Genomic DNA, 18,665 nt, shown 5'->3' with positions numbered 1-18,665 from the left:
GGCAAACACAGGGTTAAACATCTTTGGGGAGGAGGGGCCGGGGTCAAGTGAAAACACAAATTTTGAGTTTTTGTTGTTAACAAGACAGTGTTTAATAGATAATTTTCTTTTTAAAGAAATCATTGCTTGTTTCGGGGTGCACCCGATGCACCCCTTAGGATATATTGGAATCTCCTTTATACTTTCAACACTCTTATTACGACTGTGAACAAGGTCATTTTCAACAGCGATCACAGGCTCCGCGTGCCAGGAACGAAAAACTTGTTCTGCTAGTATCTCTTGTCAATCATGGTTAAAATGACACCCGAGAATAACAATTGATTTCTAATTCGTGAAATTAAATGATTTTATTGGTATTTAATTGATACAAATAATCCCCGTGGGTTTTATTTCTGAAATGTATCCAATTTCTTTAAACAGTGAATTTATTTGCCAGTCTATTCGTGATTTAAAAAAAAAATAAAGATAAAAATCCTGAATAATTCTGTTTTTATTTTAGTTGATTTATTAATCACGCAGTTCTAGAGCATGATTTTTAGTTTTTAGGACACTGTACATGCATAGATGAATATTGAATGTATTGGTAAGTTCCATGACTATTGATTACAATTGGGCTCAAAATCAACTTCCGGTAATGAAAAGAAAATCATTCAACCGTTAAATTACTGATTTGGCAAAGTTGAAGATGTCCTGACTTTTTAAGTACAAAGTCATAACTTGTATATAATTTTTCCCTTAAAATAGGGATGTTGCGTTTCTGTTGTTTTTGAGTATACGATTGGTCATGTCCGCTAAAATGACTTCTATCAAAAAGTACCCAATATAAAATTCTGTTCTGACACTATACCGTCATAAAACATTTTTATACTTTTTTCTTTGGGGGGGGGGGGGTGTCTTTCAAGAGGCAATAAATATCATTTTACTTTTTAGGGACAAGTAAAAATAAAAGTACTTCTTAGTTTGGGAAAGTATTGCTTAACTTTTCAAATATTAATATATTTGGGATTCGAACCTGCAATGTAAGGATCAACTCCTTACTCCGCGTCTCTAGAGCAGACGCTCTAACCACCTCGCCACGCCGGCGACTCAATGTACAAATTACTTACGGATCAAAATTCCAATTCTTGTAAACTGACAAATTTTCTGATAATTCGAAATTTGTTTTGATCGCCGTTGTCATGCAACTAAGTTATTTTGTGCAATAGGTAACTGTTTCAATAAGCAAGGACACACTAATATGAAATATTTTTGTCTACATTCCTATTTTTCCAGTTATTCTTATTTCATCCAATCTCATATATTTATATGTTTGTCACATTTACCTTTTAAAGAATAATCATGGGCTGAGACAAAACATTGTTATATATAATTTTGGCTCCTTCATTTCATCGATATTCTAGGTTTATTGGTTGCAACAACTCAAAGGAAATTTGAAAATCATTTAAAATATTCAATTTAATTCCTTGTAAATGAAATTTCCATATGTTTTTTGCCTTAGTAAACCTTACCTATAGAAGACAAACCTGGCAAAGTTCAAGCCATGATGAATACAGTGGCTCGGAAAAAAGCTGTTGATGGACTTAAAACAGATCTGTCGTATGGTGGACATCAATGCACTGTAACGAAAAATAAACAATCATCTGCAACATGGTGGGTAAATCTCCATGCAATCCACAGCATACACAACATGGTAATTTACTATAGGACAGACAACCCGAAATTGGGTAAGAAAATGCCTTTTACACTAACTAGATATTCTTCTTATTCAGTAAAACGAATTGGCAATAATTATTAAATTCGCAGCTTATATATATATATATATATATATATATATATATATATATATATATATATATATATATATATATATATATATATATATATATATATAAAGATTAAGAGAAAAATGTGATATCGTGCATTATTACTGACAAGTGGCAAATTACTCCTATTTGGTTGATTAGTGCACAGACTTCTATCTCTAACGAACAGTCAATAAATGTGATATACATGCTTATATGGGTGGTTAATTATCAAAAAATATAGAAGTGGTTATGTTCTCTCCAAAAGCAAAATACGGCTTTCAAAGAAGCATAAGAAGCTTTGCAAATTGAAATTAATGAACTTATCACAATGGTAGGCAGTTGACTAAATTCAATGTAGAGAATTTTTTTTAGGGAACACATTGATGCAATATTAATATTTTATGCGAGATAAACGTTTTCTTAAAAGTTTTGTATAAGATACAATATTACAAATGAAACTAATGGCTACACCTCTAGATTTCTCGTATTTACTATTTATGTCTCCAACACAACGAACAAAAGTGATGGTTTTCTTTGTTTCCACGACACGTATAAAAGACCCACAATACCAGCTGTCGTCAACGTAACCTGTCCTCTTCATTGACAATACGTTACCTACTACAATGAACGCTTACCGAATGTCTTATCCAAGGGAATATCCCCGATTCGCAGACAATGAGCTATGTGAAGTCGATTGATTGATTGTATGTTGTTTTACGTCCCATTCGAGAATTTTTCACTCATATAGAGACGTCACCATATACCGGTGAAGGGCTTCAAATTTTGACCTTTACTCGGCACTTAGGGCCATTGAGCAGTGAGGGATCTTTATCGTGCCAACGCCTGCCGTGACACGGGGCCTCGGTTTTTAAGGTCTCATCCGAAGGACCCGCAACTTTCACTTCAAAGTGCCGAGCGCATGGCGAAGGAACAGTTGCTACCTATTTTTTTATCGACTTAGGTCTGTCGCGGCCGAGATTCGAACTCACGACCTCCCGATCACAGAGCGAGCGCTCTACCGACTGAGCTACCGTGAACGGTATATGTGAAGTCGAGGTTTATGGTGTAATTTTATATTAATATCGTTTCTTTGCTTTAACCCCATTGACATTTTATGAAATGTAGATTTATTTTTTAATATCTTTTTTGTGAATAACCAAAAAGGTTTGCCCATCTTCACTGCGCTATAGTCCATACTGTTCCAAACAATGCCCAACTAATTGCGACGACTACTGCCACATACTGTAAATCTGGAAATTTTTGTTGTAGATGATTTTTATTAGCAAATTTGCGCGTGCATTGCATTCGCAAAAACATATTTCGTAAAAATAAATCAACAACAAAAAAGAAAAAAAAAACAAAAACAAAAACAAAAAAAAAAAAAAAAATGAAAAAAAAAAAAAAAAAAAAAAAAAAAAAAATTGCTGTGTTTAACAAGATGAAGAGGTGTTCGTAAGCAGCGGTCATTTTAAAACCTGTTTATACTACATGCTAATTGTCCGTGATAATCCGTGCGTAAGAGTGCTTTCACTACATTCAACATCATCCGATGGTTTAAAAGGCAGTATGTCTCTTTTAAATTATTTCTCTAAGAAAGAGGCCAGTTGTTTTATATAAGAACAAATGTTTTTATTTTAAGGTTAGTTAAAGCTGATCGTTTTTATATATTTTATGTACATGCGTGATTTATTAAAATGTTATGAAAACTTTAAATAGTATAGATGTTTTATCTTCTTAATTCTAATATTTTTATCTGATTATTGATCATTGACATTGTTTAGTATTGCATGTACATGTAATCTACAGCAAGTACATGCTTAATTTAAAATCAGATTATTGAATGTTGGCATCGATCGTTTAATATTGTATGTACATGCGTAACTTACTGTATGTAGTTCATGCGTAACTTATAAACTGCTATAAAAATTTTAAGCGCTCTTTAATTTAAGGACCAATGTCAATTCGCAAAATTTTGAAACGTAGAAATCAATCAACAGCTATTTGACCTAGATTCGCAAAAAATAAATCGACGTAAAAATTTCCAGATTCACGGTAGTATCTGGGAATTGTCTACAGTGTAAGCCCGGCTACCAACGCAAATGTTATGAACAAGGCAAGTCTCAACTATGTATTCTATTTGTATGACTCTAAAATGACTATAGATATATACGGTACTCAATGTTATGATCTTATCTGTTCTTTTAGAATCATTTAAATTTAAAAAGTTTTTTTTTTAATGCTGCGATACAGACTCCCACGGTTCTGCATTTCTCTTTATTCACATAATTTGCAAACCATGCTGTATGAGATAGAGTATCCTATTTATTGGTAATATTCAATCAATTGAAAAAAAAACTCTTTAATATGATAAGGGATAGTAAAACAAACAAACAAACAAAAAACGAACAAACAAACAAATAAAATTAAGGATATTTTCCTAAAGTGTTGATTTGTTGGGTCTAGCTGTAAAGGCTATCCTCATCCCCTCTGTTTAACCTACATACTACGAAATTTACATTCAGTTTAATTTTCTGTATGAAATTCAATAGAAATCTACATCATTTAACCCCCTGTAACACACTCGAAACCTTGTTACGGCGCGTGATACAAACATTCTCAATACACTAGGAACACCACCAAAATGTTTAATGTTTTGGGTGAAATATATGGAGTTAACAGTATTCAAGCTAAGGAGTCCATTAAAGAATACAAATTTTGAAGCAGATTTATCTCGGATCTCTAAAACATCAGAGGTGGGATCAGGTGCCATGGGGGAGTTAGCATTCCCTGCCGACCGGTCACACCCTCCATGTGCTCCTTGTCATGAACAATTCAATTAAAGACAGAAATAAATAAACTGAAACGCAAATTATCTCCCTCGCCAATTCATAACCATGAATGAAGGAATGTATGAATGAATTAATAATAATAATTATTGAATAAATAAATAGATAAAAATAGTTTAATGTACATACATGTAAATAAAACGCTTAAATACTTTAAAGTCCTTTAATGTAAAACGAAGGTCTTTTTGTCAATGGACTCGATTCTTTTCTTAATAAAATCATTCCAAGAAATTGATAAGAACTCTTAAATTTGTTATTATAAAATTTTCTTATAACAGAATGTGCGTTATCTAAAGCCTTAAATACTGTTTTGTTTTTATGTATTTTCTCCATCTGTTTTTCTAAATTTTTTTTCCCTTTTTTTTTTTTTGTTTTTTTGTTTTTTTTGTTTTGTTTTCATGTTTTGTTTGTTTGTTTATTTGTTTTTGTTTCTTTTTTCTGATTTGAAAATCAAATGCTTATCCAGATGCATATTTTCAATCATGTCCAATTTACAATATAAAATATTTTCAACGTTATACACGTTATTAGTATGATATCCTGAAATATGAATATAAGGAACTCTGTTCATGACCTTTTTTTTTTTTTTTTTTTTTTTTTTTTAACAATATTCAATATTCTCAGCAGTGTGTTTTAAAAAGAATAGATACATGTTAAATGGGGCTGGATCGAATGCATATATATCGCCGTTTCAATTTAATTATTTTTCTTTCATTCGTTCTTTGTTTTTAATAATTCTTTTTTTTATTGTGTATCGATTTTTAAATTCCAATATTGATAAAAATGCAATGAAATGCATGATGATTTCTATATGCATGATTATAAGTATCATTTCTGTGAGGCTCTCTTTTTTTCTCTGTAAAACATCTTCCTTTGCAACATGTTTAATAGTCTCTTTTTTAGACGTCCAATGAATAGTCTACATATTTAAAGGTAGGTATGAAGAGAAAGTATGGGCATTTATTTTTATAGATTATGTGCTTTAGAAGTATTTTAAAGAATCAAGAAAGATAAAAGGGCATATGCAAACCAAATATCTTTCCGTTTTTACCAAATCAGAAGTGATAAAAGAATTAGAAAAAAAAAACTGTATCAAAAGTATGTTATGGTTCCAGCTGACAAGGCTTGCAGCAATATTGCTTTACTTTGTTTTCAAGGCCCAATTTCAAAAATGTATTTTGGAAGAACTTTTATTTGTTCATCTGAAAATACAAGTAAAACTTTACTTATAATTCCATTTTTAAGGATGAAATTCTTCACGAACAGATTTCAGTCTTTTAATACTTTAAGTATTCCAGTCAAGGAAAATTACCCTGCCTATACTGGATTTCTTAACTTCCTACAAGTCCTAACCAGCAAAGATGCATAGCAATTCTAGAAAATGCTCTAAAACCAGCAGCCCCATACTTTACTTCTCTCAAAAATATTTTTTGCTTTGAAGGAAAAACGCATTTGTACTCTGCTACAGCATCTTCAAGAAGCTGTGTGAATCAAATGTGGATTTCGAAAAGCACGAGGGACTTCTTAGAAAATTAAAATTGCAAAAGTTTCTAGACAGCAGCATCAATACTTAATACTACCATATCCCATGAAAAATTAAAGAAAAAGAATTCTGCTTCTTTAATAAAAAATGAACTTGGAAATTTTCATACCTTGTGATTGGTCAGCTGTAGATTTTGTTGAAAATCATTCTGATTTGACAGACAGGTACTCTGAGGTTGATATTGCAAAGTTGCTGTGACTTCCTTAATGATAATATCTATCTTCCAACAATCTGTTGAATTTCCGATGGACACCACCTTTTCTTGTATTCGTATGAAAAATACTTCTTCATGAAAAAGAAGAAATTTCCTGTTTTGGCATTCATTTCGGCATTTATTATCTAAACGACGTTTAATCAATTAAGAATCATAACTTTATCCATATATCGACTCGATATATCCCAATTAACTCAGAATGAAGGATTAAACAGAGTCTGCCACAACAGTTTATATTTAAAGGTTTTGTTGACTAAAGGCGATAATTGTTACCTTAAAACTAAACTGCATGATAAGCGAGATGACATTTATTTCATCGACAACTTTATTTATTTATGTCGTAATATTCCACTACATGTATTAACTGCATATGGTGTTTAAGTTCCCCAGCCTATTGAACAACAGCATGCTCCTAGTAGGATCAGTTTTTAAACCAAGGCAAAATACTAACAAATAATTCGATGTTACAGTGATATCAACAATCTCATCAGTATTTCAACATTAGTAGAACATTTAAACAACATCAGAACTTACTCTTCTCAATACTGTTTTGTTTTCAGTCATTGGAGAGACCAATATCTTGGATGCAATGGCTTTCTCTTATTTTATTCATATATTTTCCGTACATTCACTAATTAATTGATTTATCCTGCCGTAGTTTTGTGTGCAAAACATTGGAATATAACACGAGGTATTAATAAATCGACAAATGAAAGGGTTATGCATTCGATGGATCCCGATAACCTTTTACCCTTAGTGTCTTAATGTATTAAGATATAAAACTGTTGCAATCCGTTTGATATCTTGCAAACAAATTCATTATTTCCTTTTATAAAGCAATTAACCAGCAAATAATTCAGCTTGCAGTCTCTCAAATATAATTTTAACAAGTAAATTATAGAATTTATATAAGATCGCGATTTTTTTTTTCTCAAAATGCAATGTTGTTGAACATTCTCTCATGTCTTTTTTTTAAATATTTTTCTTTAAAGTTATATATTTTGAATGAATTCACAAGAACAGATTCCTAGGCACTAATAACAATTTTGAGATCCCGTAATCAGCTTTGTTGATATCTAGTTGTCTAAGCAAACTTGAATTTGAACATCATTTAATATTAATACAATTAGACGTAAAATCAAAGGTTATTATGTTTTTCAAAAATGATGGATACGAATGAAACTAGTTTTGATGTAGGAATTCTAGTTAAAAATTGAAATCAATGACATTTTGATTAATTAAATGTTGTTTTACGTCCCATTCGAGAATTTTTCACTCATGTGGAGATATCATCAATACCGTGAAGGGCTTCAAATTTGGCCTTTACTCGGCACTCAGGGCCATTGAGCAGTGAGGGATCTTTATCGTGCCAACGCATGCCGTGACATGGGACCTCGGCTTTTAAGGTGTCATCCAAAGGACCCACAACTTTTACTTCAAAGTGCTGAGCGCATGGTGAAGGAACAGTTGCTTCCCATTTTTTATCGACTTAGGTCAGTCGCAGCCGAGATTCGAACTCACGACCTCCAGATCACGGAGCGAGCACTCTACCGACTAACTACCGTGAACGGTTAAATGACATTTTGAACTCTAGTCAGATATTTCAATCACACTTGGGGAATCCTTTTTTTTAATTTGAAATCTTGACTAAATATGACCAAAACAATTCATTTTTTTTTTCAACTTTTATACTATTTTATAGCATAGTTTTGGAAAGGTCATGATATGTGTTCGGCTCTGTGAAGAATTATTGCATATATCAAACTAAATAAAATACCAAGCCATACCTGTAGTAAGAATTCCCAATCACCTGATTATTCAGAATCTTTTCCTTTGAGTGTTTAGTTTATTATAATTCTTCTTAATTTTTAGTATGTGAAGTTGGTTTTTATGGAGAAAATTGTGCACATAGCTGTGCCGATTCATGTAAAGGATGCAACAACACAAGTGGCGCTTGTGACAATGGATGTCATTGGAAAGGAGAGTTCTGCCAGAAAGGTATAAATTCCTTATTAATCTAAAGTCAGCACACTCCGGGCATATGCGATGGGTGGACAAACTTTTTAAGGACATTGAATGAAAATTATCAATTGCGGTTTAAAAATGATCTTTCCTTTAGCATTATTTTTAGAGAGAATCTGGTATTAATAAAAGTTGCCAATTCGAATGCTAAGCTATTCAAAAGCAATTCATTGATGAAAGTTGATGAAAGAAATGTTCTTATTTTTCAGGTTGCACAGATGGATACTTTGGAAAAGATTGTTTCAACAGGTGTTACGATACATGTAAAGGATGTAACAGAACAAACAGTATTTGTGAAAATGGTTGTTATCCTGGTTGGAAAGGAGAATTTTGTCATGAAGGTACATCTTTTAAATGGACTTTTAATTATTATATCATTTTTTTATATTCTACCTTTATTCTCTGCTATCTTTGGTTTTTATACAATATTTGTCTTTTGATGAGGTCTACTGGTTGTTATATGGACCTGGTGAGGTATTGGTTGACCTAGGATGAAGTGATTATAATCACTCATAATATAATGTATAGTGTAACAACATATTATAAAATATATTTTCACAGATAAACAATCGTTTAAAAGTTGACAACAATATTATAAAACAAGAAATTCCCAACCATCTACTATAAAGGGAGTTAAATCTCCTTTATAAGCGTCTGCCATTTTAATATTTTCAACGACACAAGCCTTAAAACGCGCAATTTGTTCGAAAAAAAAATGTAGGCAAATCTATGGTAGGTCAAGAAGAGAAACCGAAAAAAACTTCCTGGAACTTCAATTTGAGGTGAAGCTTAAGACACTCTGAGGTACACCTCAGGAAATGGAGTCTAGACCAATCAGAAAGCATAAAAATCCTGATCATTTAATAGTAGATATTATCTAAATCAACTAACAAAGATTAAGATGACCTATTAGAAACATAAGTTAACTCTCTGTCAATAAAATTGTCTTTACTGTGTTGTGCGAGAAAAATTAAGAAAATAACCTTCAGGCGAAAAATATCATGACTAAGCCAAAAAATATATGTTATTGGCATTTGGAATTCTTGCCAACAAACTTCTACAATTACATACATTTCGAATTTAGTGCCAGATTTAGACAATAACTGACCATTTCTCTACAGCTCCTGTTAATCTAAGGAAAAATGTGCTGAAAATCTTACCCTATGCTAAATTTCTCTAGAAAAGTAATGGGATTGTACATGTAGCTCCAGCGTTTTCCTTAAGCCGTTTCACTGTGAAAGATTTCCCGGCCACAGTAGCGGTTCATGTTTTATGCATGTACCACAGTAACATTTTTCCACCACTGAAAATTACTTAACGAACAAAAATGAGAGGGCTCTCAGAAAGTACTCTAAAATGTCTAATTTCTTTTATTTTATCGACAACAGAGTTGTTAGAGCGGGGCGATGATGTTTCCATCGAAGGGAATTCAATGCTGAACACTTAAATAACTCTTACATGCAATAAGGGCTCAATGTTTGGCTTCACCCTGCATTAACAATATATCCTTGACCCCAGTTCACACATTAATGAATAAAGACAAGCCATTTTCTGATCACTACCGTGAAACTGTACAATTGTTAGTTGAATTTTTAACACCGATTCGTTACTTTCCTTTACCTAAGAACTATGTCTCTAAAGATTTGAAAGCGCTGTGAGCCAAGCATCATTAAATAACTCTGCATAGATGGTTTGTTGAAAGAATAATGTACCCTTTTGAAATGTATTTTAGTGTTGTTTCTTTTTTTAAGTGAAAAATATTCCAGTATTTCGGTCAACTGACAACAATTATGGCTAATTTACTTTTAGATTGTTCGATTGTATTATACAAACCGGAAGTTCCTTGCTTTTGAATGTAGATTTATTAGTCTTGTAAAATTTATCCTCTAAAAAGTTATGAAAGTGCTCAGTTTAAAACCTATAACTTGCAGATACTGATACTAACATATATGTACATTTTGTATTCTAACCATTGTTTTCAGAAATTATGCTTTTTTAAACGTTGTATTTGAAAATGTTTAGAGATTTTTTTTTTAAGTATGTACATAAGTATGTATTGGAGACATTGTAATTGTTGCAATAGCTGTTAATTCAAATTTTCCCAATATGTAAAATCTTACTATATATTTGTATCAAAATAGCGATTTTAACAAAGCTTGAGTATGAGTGTGTGTTTGCATGTATTTGGTTCAGTTGCAAATTTGATCACGAAAACACCGCAAATATTAGTGCTTCGCGTAATGCCTGAACCAAAGTAAAATTCAAAATGACGGAGAACATTGAGCTATTTGACATTAAAACACTGACAATGATGTTATTTTTTAGCTTATCAGGACCAGCAGTAAACATTAGAGTTATTGTCATATTTTACAGTTAATACGACATATTAGTTTAAGGTAATATTTTGGTTAAAAAAGGGTTTTCCCCCTTAATTTTAGAGAAACTTTTAGCATCATTCACCGTATAAATAACAATGAGGAAAATTTGTTTTCCTTTTTTTTTTTTTTTAATTTTCAATAAAGTATCAATGAACACATCTAATTTGTTCAAAAGTTAACGTTAAAATGTGTATAATACTGTGATTTTTTTCTTCATATTTGCATACTTGCACATTTAAATCTTACCCAGAGTAACATGTGTAAAAAACACAATTGTTTATAATATTAAATTTTTATTCTTTTAAATGAACTTGGTAATTTCAGAATGTGATGGAGGATTTTATGGTGAGGAGTTTAGCTTTCAATGTGGGCACTGCATAAATGCAGTTCAATGTCATCCAATAAATGGTTCATGTTTTAAAGGATGTGCCGCAGGCTATGAAGGTCCATTTTGAAACAAAAGGAAATGGAATATGAAACTTTATCAATTCATTTTGATGGAATCAAATTTTTCTTAAAGATTTTGTTTTGAAATCGTTGATTTCACGACCAGCTATCTGTTCGAAGGATACAATAAAGATACATGCACCAACTTCTTCATCATTCATTAAGTCAGTATTCATATGATACTACAGTGATCCCCCGTTATAACGCCAACATTTGCACCTTGGTCATTTTGGCATTATAACGGGGGTGGCGTTATATCGGGGGGAGAGAAGTGACGTGCACAAATAAATGAAAACAAATTCATTATCAATGTACTACATGTATTTCAAGATTTTAATGCCTTTATATCATATAAACAAATATAAAAGCTTACGTATGCTTGTCAGAAAATCACTGTTTTTTGAAAAACATATCAATTGTTGATTGTTTTGATGGTTTTATTTTAATAGCTAATCGCAGTAAAAAGTTTATTTCAGATTCAGTTGTTGATTCTTTTGATTCTAAATGCCGTAACAAACATTCAAGTCCCTGTCTGGCCTCTACGTATGTAGGAACACACGGAGCTTCTTCTTCACTATCGTCCTCTACCTGGTCTGTATTATCGTTTGAGTTCGCCACGGTTGACGATATTTCGTCATCAGTAAGTGATTGAGAGGACTCGGCATTTTTGTCCAAATTCAAAAATTCTCGGACGGTCAACCTCATATCTGGATCCAAATCTAGCGAGTCTTGAACTTGTGACAAAGACACCGTAAGGTCATAATCGTCGACAGGTGTGCTATTTATAGGTCGATTTTCATCCGTGACTAACCCGCTGTGGATCCAACAATTTCTAATCGTGTCGGGCGTTACACTTTCCCATGTTTGTTTGATAAAGCGAATACCTTCACTTAATAATACTTTCGGTGCATTATTTTTGTCAAAACAATCCACTAAATAGTGCAATTGTAGTTTTCGATAATGTGCTTTAAATGCCTGAATAATTCCAGCGTCTAATGGTTGTAAATGACTCGTGGTGGTAGGAGGGAGAAAGTGAATTTTTACGTTTGTCAATTTTGGAATAGCATGACTCGAGGCATTGTCCATTATAAGTAGAAGTTTCTATTTTGCACACGCATTTTTCTGTCAAATTTCAGAAGGAACTCTTTGAAAATTAATGAGGTTATCTACGCTTTTTTATTAGCGGTATTTTCAACATAGAGTTCATGATTAAAGTTTTTAAAGCACCTTGGCTTTAAACATTTTTCAATTACAAAGGGCTTCATTTTTTCACTACCGTCTGCGTTACATACAAGTGCTACAGTAATTCTGTCCTTGGATTTTTTAACACCCTTAGTAGCATCCGCTGTTGTCAAAGACCTGTCTGGTAAGATTCTATAAAAAAGGCCAGTTTCGTCAGTGTTAAAGATGTTTTTTAAATCATAGTTGGACATTGCTTCTCTAGCTTTCACTCGTCCGTCAAAAATGAGATCTGGATGAATTCCTGCACTTTCACCAGATATAACATGGCAGGAAATTCCATGTCTGGTTTTAAACCTATTAAGCCACCCATTTGAATATTTGAAATCGTGAACACCAAGATCATCACCAAATTTTTTTACTTTTAATTTTAAGATGTCGTCAGTCACTGGAATATTTTTAGCCCTTACATTCGAAAACCACATGTACAGAGCATCCTCCATGTTTTCGTGATGGGCCGAACGATGCCGTTTTCTTGGGGTAAACGAAACATCGTCAGCTTCCCTAGCTCTGTTTCCCGATGTTTGAAGAATATCACCTACAGTCCGTCTTTTCACATCAATTTTCCATAGTTCCGTAAAATAATTTGAAATTTCTTGCTGCAAACGCTTTGGATTTTTTTCGTGATATTTAATGATTTCCAGTTTTTGTTTCAATTCCAAGATAATGCGCCTTGATTTCGGCGAGTAAGCCATATTCAGACTTCAAAAAGAAGAGTAAAGATTTGAACTCAAATGATTATGTATGTAACTTATTATCTACTCCAAACTTTGATACCTGGAAGACTAATGGCGGATAATTGCTTAAGACTGTTCACTGAAATTCTCTCCCCGAAGATATGATTGGCGGTAATTATCGGGGGTGATTATAACGGTAATGGACAGATTTGTACCTGAAATACCTTGGCGGATGGCGATAGGCGGGGATGACGGTAAAACGGGGTTTTATATAGCGAGGAAATCGGGACTTGACTTTTTTGGCGGTAGGCGGGGGTGGCATTATAACTGCGGGAATTATAACGGGGGAGCACTGTATATAGTATCGTTAAAGTTTGTAGAACTGAAATGCTAATCTATTTATTCCTTTTACTTTTCAGCTTGCAATAATGGCTGGTGTGGTGAAGAATGTCAACTGCAGTGTGGATACTGTAAAGGTTACAAACCGTGTCATCACGTGACCGGATCCTGTTTTGGGAATTGTGAACCTGCATATACCGGAGAGAAATGTAAAGGAAATGTCTTCTCTTGTTAATCAGAAGAAAATGATAAACTTGATGAAGGAATTTATGTCTTATAAAAGACGCAAAGTTGGATTGAAAGAAAATGGCCCAACATTGAGCCAACCAAGTAATGTTGATATGAAACACATGAAATATGTGTTGGGCATTTAATGTTGGTCCAATGTTGGCCCAACGTAGTAAATTTTGATTATAATGAGGTATTGATATGGCTTTCAAGTTGGCCCAGCGTTGGTTCAACAGAGTGAATATTGGGATTAAAACAACTTTCATTAACATACATGTTGGTGATCTGTTAATTACATATATTAAATTTGTGTCTTTTAGAACCAACTAAGCTTCTTTCAATATAGGCATCTCATCTCTCTTTAAAGTATTATGAACAAGGGATTATCTTAATAGCCCATTTATTAATAATTTACAGTGTATGTGTTAATAAAAAACGAAAAATTATTTCAGAACCTAATTTATGAACATAAGATTTTTAATACTGATTTATGTTTGTAATTTGTGTCCGAAACCATCAATTGCAAATACATGTAGAAGTTTTAATTATTTTGCACAGTATATAATTTTGTAGATTCTACATTTAGCATCATGGAACTTAAATTGCTGAATTTTAGAGCTCCAAATAATTAGGTCAGTGGTGAAATCCACTGGCTCAGCAGGTGACTGGCCGGTTTCCTAGGAAACAGGCATCCTAATCAGCTCTGTTTCGTAAACTCGGAGTGGTCACATCTTATCACTTGCAACACTTTAACAAAGCATATACATGTGCGTGTCCGTTTTGAATGGCAAGACAGAGAAAATGGATTGTTTTAGCCCTTGGAATGTAAGTATAGTCGTTTTAGGTGTGATCGATAGAATTTTATCTCTGTGGAAGTTTAACTCGAGCATAGGTTGTAAAATTGAACAAGTTATTCAAGAATTGCAATTTTCAAAATATGCATGTATATTTACTAGTAATCTGGTAAGTTATAACTTATAAGTAGTAAGGGACATCATTTTTGAACGAATTAAACTGATACATCTTTATATCATTTATAGCATCTGGTGGGGAGAAAACCCCTTGTGTTACAAGACCATTGATATTTGGAATTTAATGGACAGTGAGTGATTTATCTCAATTATCAGTGTGAGAGACATGGATTTTACAGACAAAGAAACAATAACATGAACAGGAAAAAAAGAGTGAATGGTTCAGAAGTAATATGGACAGGAGAACATTCCAAAGTTTCACAAATTTGAACACTGGGACTCTTATTCTAGAGGAATATTATATTGTGACTGAAAAGATATGTGATAAACTTAAGAAAACATTGAACTAATAGACTTAAGAAAAACATTGAACTACCTTTATTTCCCTCTGTTAATTTCATTCCATAGGAGTGACAAAAAAAAAATAAAATTTGTTTAAGGACAGGCTAATTACCATGCAGGATTTATTCAATCGATTGTGTTTTACTCGTAATTATGGAAATAAAAAGGTTACAGGAATTCATATTGTTGAACTAAAATAATTCAATCGCCGATCATTTCCCAACATGTTTATAGAACGTAGGGCCAACGTTGGTCCAACATTTATTCTTAGCATTAAAGAAACATTGAACCAACATTGGGCCAACAGGAAGTTAAACGTTGGGCCATTGTTGGGCCAATGCCAGATAACCAACCATCGAATGTTGGCCCAACGTCGAGCCAACATGTTGGTTGAACGTAGGGTCGATGAGCAAGATGATATTGGGTCAACGCATAAAACTGACAGAGGGCCAACGTAATTTTTACCGTTGGGCTTGCGTTGGCCCAACGTAAGCTTGGTATCTGGGTTGTTGTTTCATTACATGTGGTAAGATCGGATGATTGTTTGAGGTTAAAGGTACATTTATTAAATCTGGAATCTTCCACGAGTCCCGAGGACTGGAAATGAGAGGATTGTATGGATACAGATGATTCAGCTGGTTGTCAGGGTTGTATGTCCCCATACCAAACCAGGTTATACAGAAATAATTTGTGTTCCTTTTTGGATATTAACCAATCAGAGGCTAGAATACAGACAAAATTAAAATATATATAAATACCCTTAGCTAATAATATGAATGATATATTGCTCTGCTTTCCTTACACATTTGCAAGCAAGTGTTTCTGATCGACGACATGGTTGTTTACCCATTGACACTTGATCCCACCTTTTTTAATATCCATACGTTTGCCCTTTCAACGATTCGTTTTTTTACTGGATTTATTAGATTTATCACCGTTCGCTATCGCCATCTTTTAAATTACACACTGTTTTCTGGTTGAAAAGAAGAACCTCAAGTTTGTATTTATTTCTTAAAATGTTTTAATGCTTTTATTTCATTTTTTTGTATTAGTTTTATCTCGAGGATATCTCTACAGGTAGACACGTTAACTATTATTTATTATTACGAAGCCAATGGACTCTGTTAGAGGTCACCTCTATTTTTTAATAGATAGACCCCCTAACAAAAATATTCTATAGTTCATTATAGTATCAAAGTTTGTACTACACAATAGAAAGTTTCCCCCATAGTACAAAGTTTTTTTTTTTTTTTTTTTTTTTTTTTTTTTAGTACGGATTTCAGATAGTTTTATTTTATGTTCACCTATTCGCTTATGTATATTTCTTATATTAAATAGGAGTATTACTTATATTTTGACATTTTTTTTCAAATTTTACATCATCGGTTTTAAATTTAAGAGATCATTTAGCTTCAAACTCTCAACAAAAACAATTCTACAGTAAAGATTTTGCAGCAAATTAAAGTAACAAAGTATTTAATATAGTTAACTATGGTAAACTATGGTTAACTATAGGAATTTTTTAGGACCTCTAGGAATCAGATTCCTCTTATTTGTTTCAATTTTGTTTTGCTTTAAGACATTCTGTAGAATGTTTAATATTAAAAAAAAATTGATTGGTTTTTTTGCATCGTTTACATTTTATTTAGCATCAATTCAATGATAGTGTCACCTTCAAAGTTAAACTTGCTAGCAACAAAAAAAACCCATGTCCATGAACGTACTTGTTTTGCTTTTCATGTTGTTTATCAGGGAGAGATAGAGGTTTGTTTTATGCCACATGTTTGAATCTATAGATGCAGTTTTTATAACTTCAGGGTTATTCTATCTCCTTCTTAATAATTAATGGATTTTTTTCTTTTCTGTCCTGGTCAAGTATTAATTGAGTTCCAGATAAACTAGCATACATTCCACCTGTGCATGTGGACTTTTTTTTCCAAATAAAACCCAGTTACTAAGAAATTAAAAGAAAAAAAAATATGGAATTAAATATGTGTCGCCTTTATGTCATGGTGTTGATACTGGTCCACATGTAGCATTCCCAAGTTGAGGAACATATATTTTTTCGTATCCGGTCTTGTTATAATTCTTGTTTCGAAATCCTGTAACCTAGTTTGAAAGTTACATGTACCATCTTTGAATTTGAACAGTGTTCCATAATATGCATAGTCACCTAGGCCAAATATATTTAACTCAGGAAGTTTGACGACATATTTCAAGATATCAATTAAATTTTGGTTTATCGATCAGTTACATGTATCATTTTAGGCTTAAATCTGCAAATTACATTTTAGTGCATGAAGATAAGATTTCGATTAAGGGTTTCTCTCAATATCTTACATACATATATCATATCTTACATATACATTTTTCATTACATAGATACCTGTATTTGAACTTTGTAATTGTCATAATTATTTAATTTTAACACTTTAATTATTATAGTTTCAAAGTGAAACCAAGGTCACCACGTGTCGGTAATCATCCACCTGTTTCGAAGATATTGCAGGTGCTAAGAGCAATTGCGGTGGGGTTTTTTAATTGACACTTGCTAGCTGGATGTATACTGTCTCCATGGTCACGGTATACCTGAGTATATACTCTCCCTACATTCGATGCCCCTTAAGTTACATGTACCTCGTCTGGGCACGTTATCAATGAGAAATTCAATTATTATTATTATTTTTTTTATTATTATTTTTGAATTTGGAAACGTCATAGTTCTTTGGTACGTTGCATGAAGAGTTCATGTACATTTAATTTGCTGCCACTTGAATGCTGAAAATCAGTAAAATAGCTTTACGAGAGAGAGAGAGAAAGAGAGAGAGAGAGAGAACACTGTATATTATTTGAAAATAAAATGGCTAGAACCGGTCCATAGAAAAGAATTCGAGTACGGAGAAGGATGGGAGGTCATCGAAAAAAAAAAGAAAAAAAAACCATCGGGCGTTATTATCTTCATTTAATGTACTTAATCATGCAAGTTTACAGGCTTACTGACGGCAAGATTAAAGCGGGGTCCGCTTCACGCATGAGTGCGTAAAGCGAACCCGGAAAGCGAACGCCAGGAACGCTCTAGCGGACCCAGAGCTGACCCCGAGCGAACGCAGAGCGAACCCGAAGCGCACCCAGAGCGGTCCCAAATTTTCTGAATGCGGACACGCAGCGGACCCCGAGCGAACCCAGGAAGCGAACCCGGGGTGCTCTTTTGGTTCGCCCTGGTGTTAGGTTGTGTCCGGTCGGTACTGTATTTGACCTCTTGAACTTGACCTGGGAGTTCGATCCATTTTTGCAAAATTTTACCAAACTTTAAACTTGGCCATAACTTTTGAACGGTTGGATCTAGGGTTTCCATATATCAAATGTGTATTTCCTGTCATAAGACCATCCTCGGGTGCAAATATGTTGGATCTTTTGACCTTTACCTTTGAGTCTGACCCACTTTTAAAAAACTTTATACTTGGACATTAGTTATGAATGGTTGAACGATTTCTACTCACACAATTACATGTAAAAACATCCTCATCAAAAGGAGTGTTCGGTCAATACAAAACACGACGTCAGGCTAACAAAATGTCATTGACATATAATGATGGCCATTGTATTAAAGTTAC

At 33.1% G+C, this 18,665-nt stretch overlaps 1 protein-coding gene across 1 annotated transcript; it reads right to left on the bottom strand.

Moving 5' to 3' along the window:
* Positions 1–11,645: 11,645 nt before the first annotated feature.
* LOC133174557 (tigger transposable element-derived protein 6-like) lies at positions 11,646–12,341 on the bottom strand. The gene has a single exon (XM_061309666.1). It carries the CDS (start codon positions 12,339–12,341, stop codon positions 11,646–11,648), a length of 696 nt encoding a protein of 231 aa, XP_061165650.1.
* Between the last annotated feature and the right edge of the window lie 6,324 nt (positions 12,342–18,665).

The sequence above is a fragment of the Saccostrea echinata genome, unplaced genomic scaffold (assembly GCF_033153115.1).
Source record: "Saccostrea echinata isolate AGI-Se365-2 ecotype Australia unplaced genomic scaffold, CSIRO_AGI_Sech_v1 ptg000058l, whole genome shotgun sequence".
NCBI lineage: Eukaryota > Metazoa > Mollusca > Bivalvia > Ostreida > Ostreidae > Saccostrea > Saccostrea echinata.
This window is presented reverse-complemented; position numbering and strand designations above follow the sequence as displayed.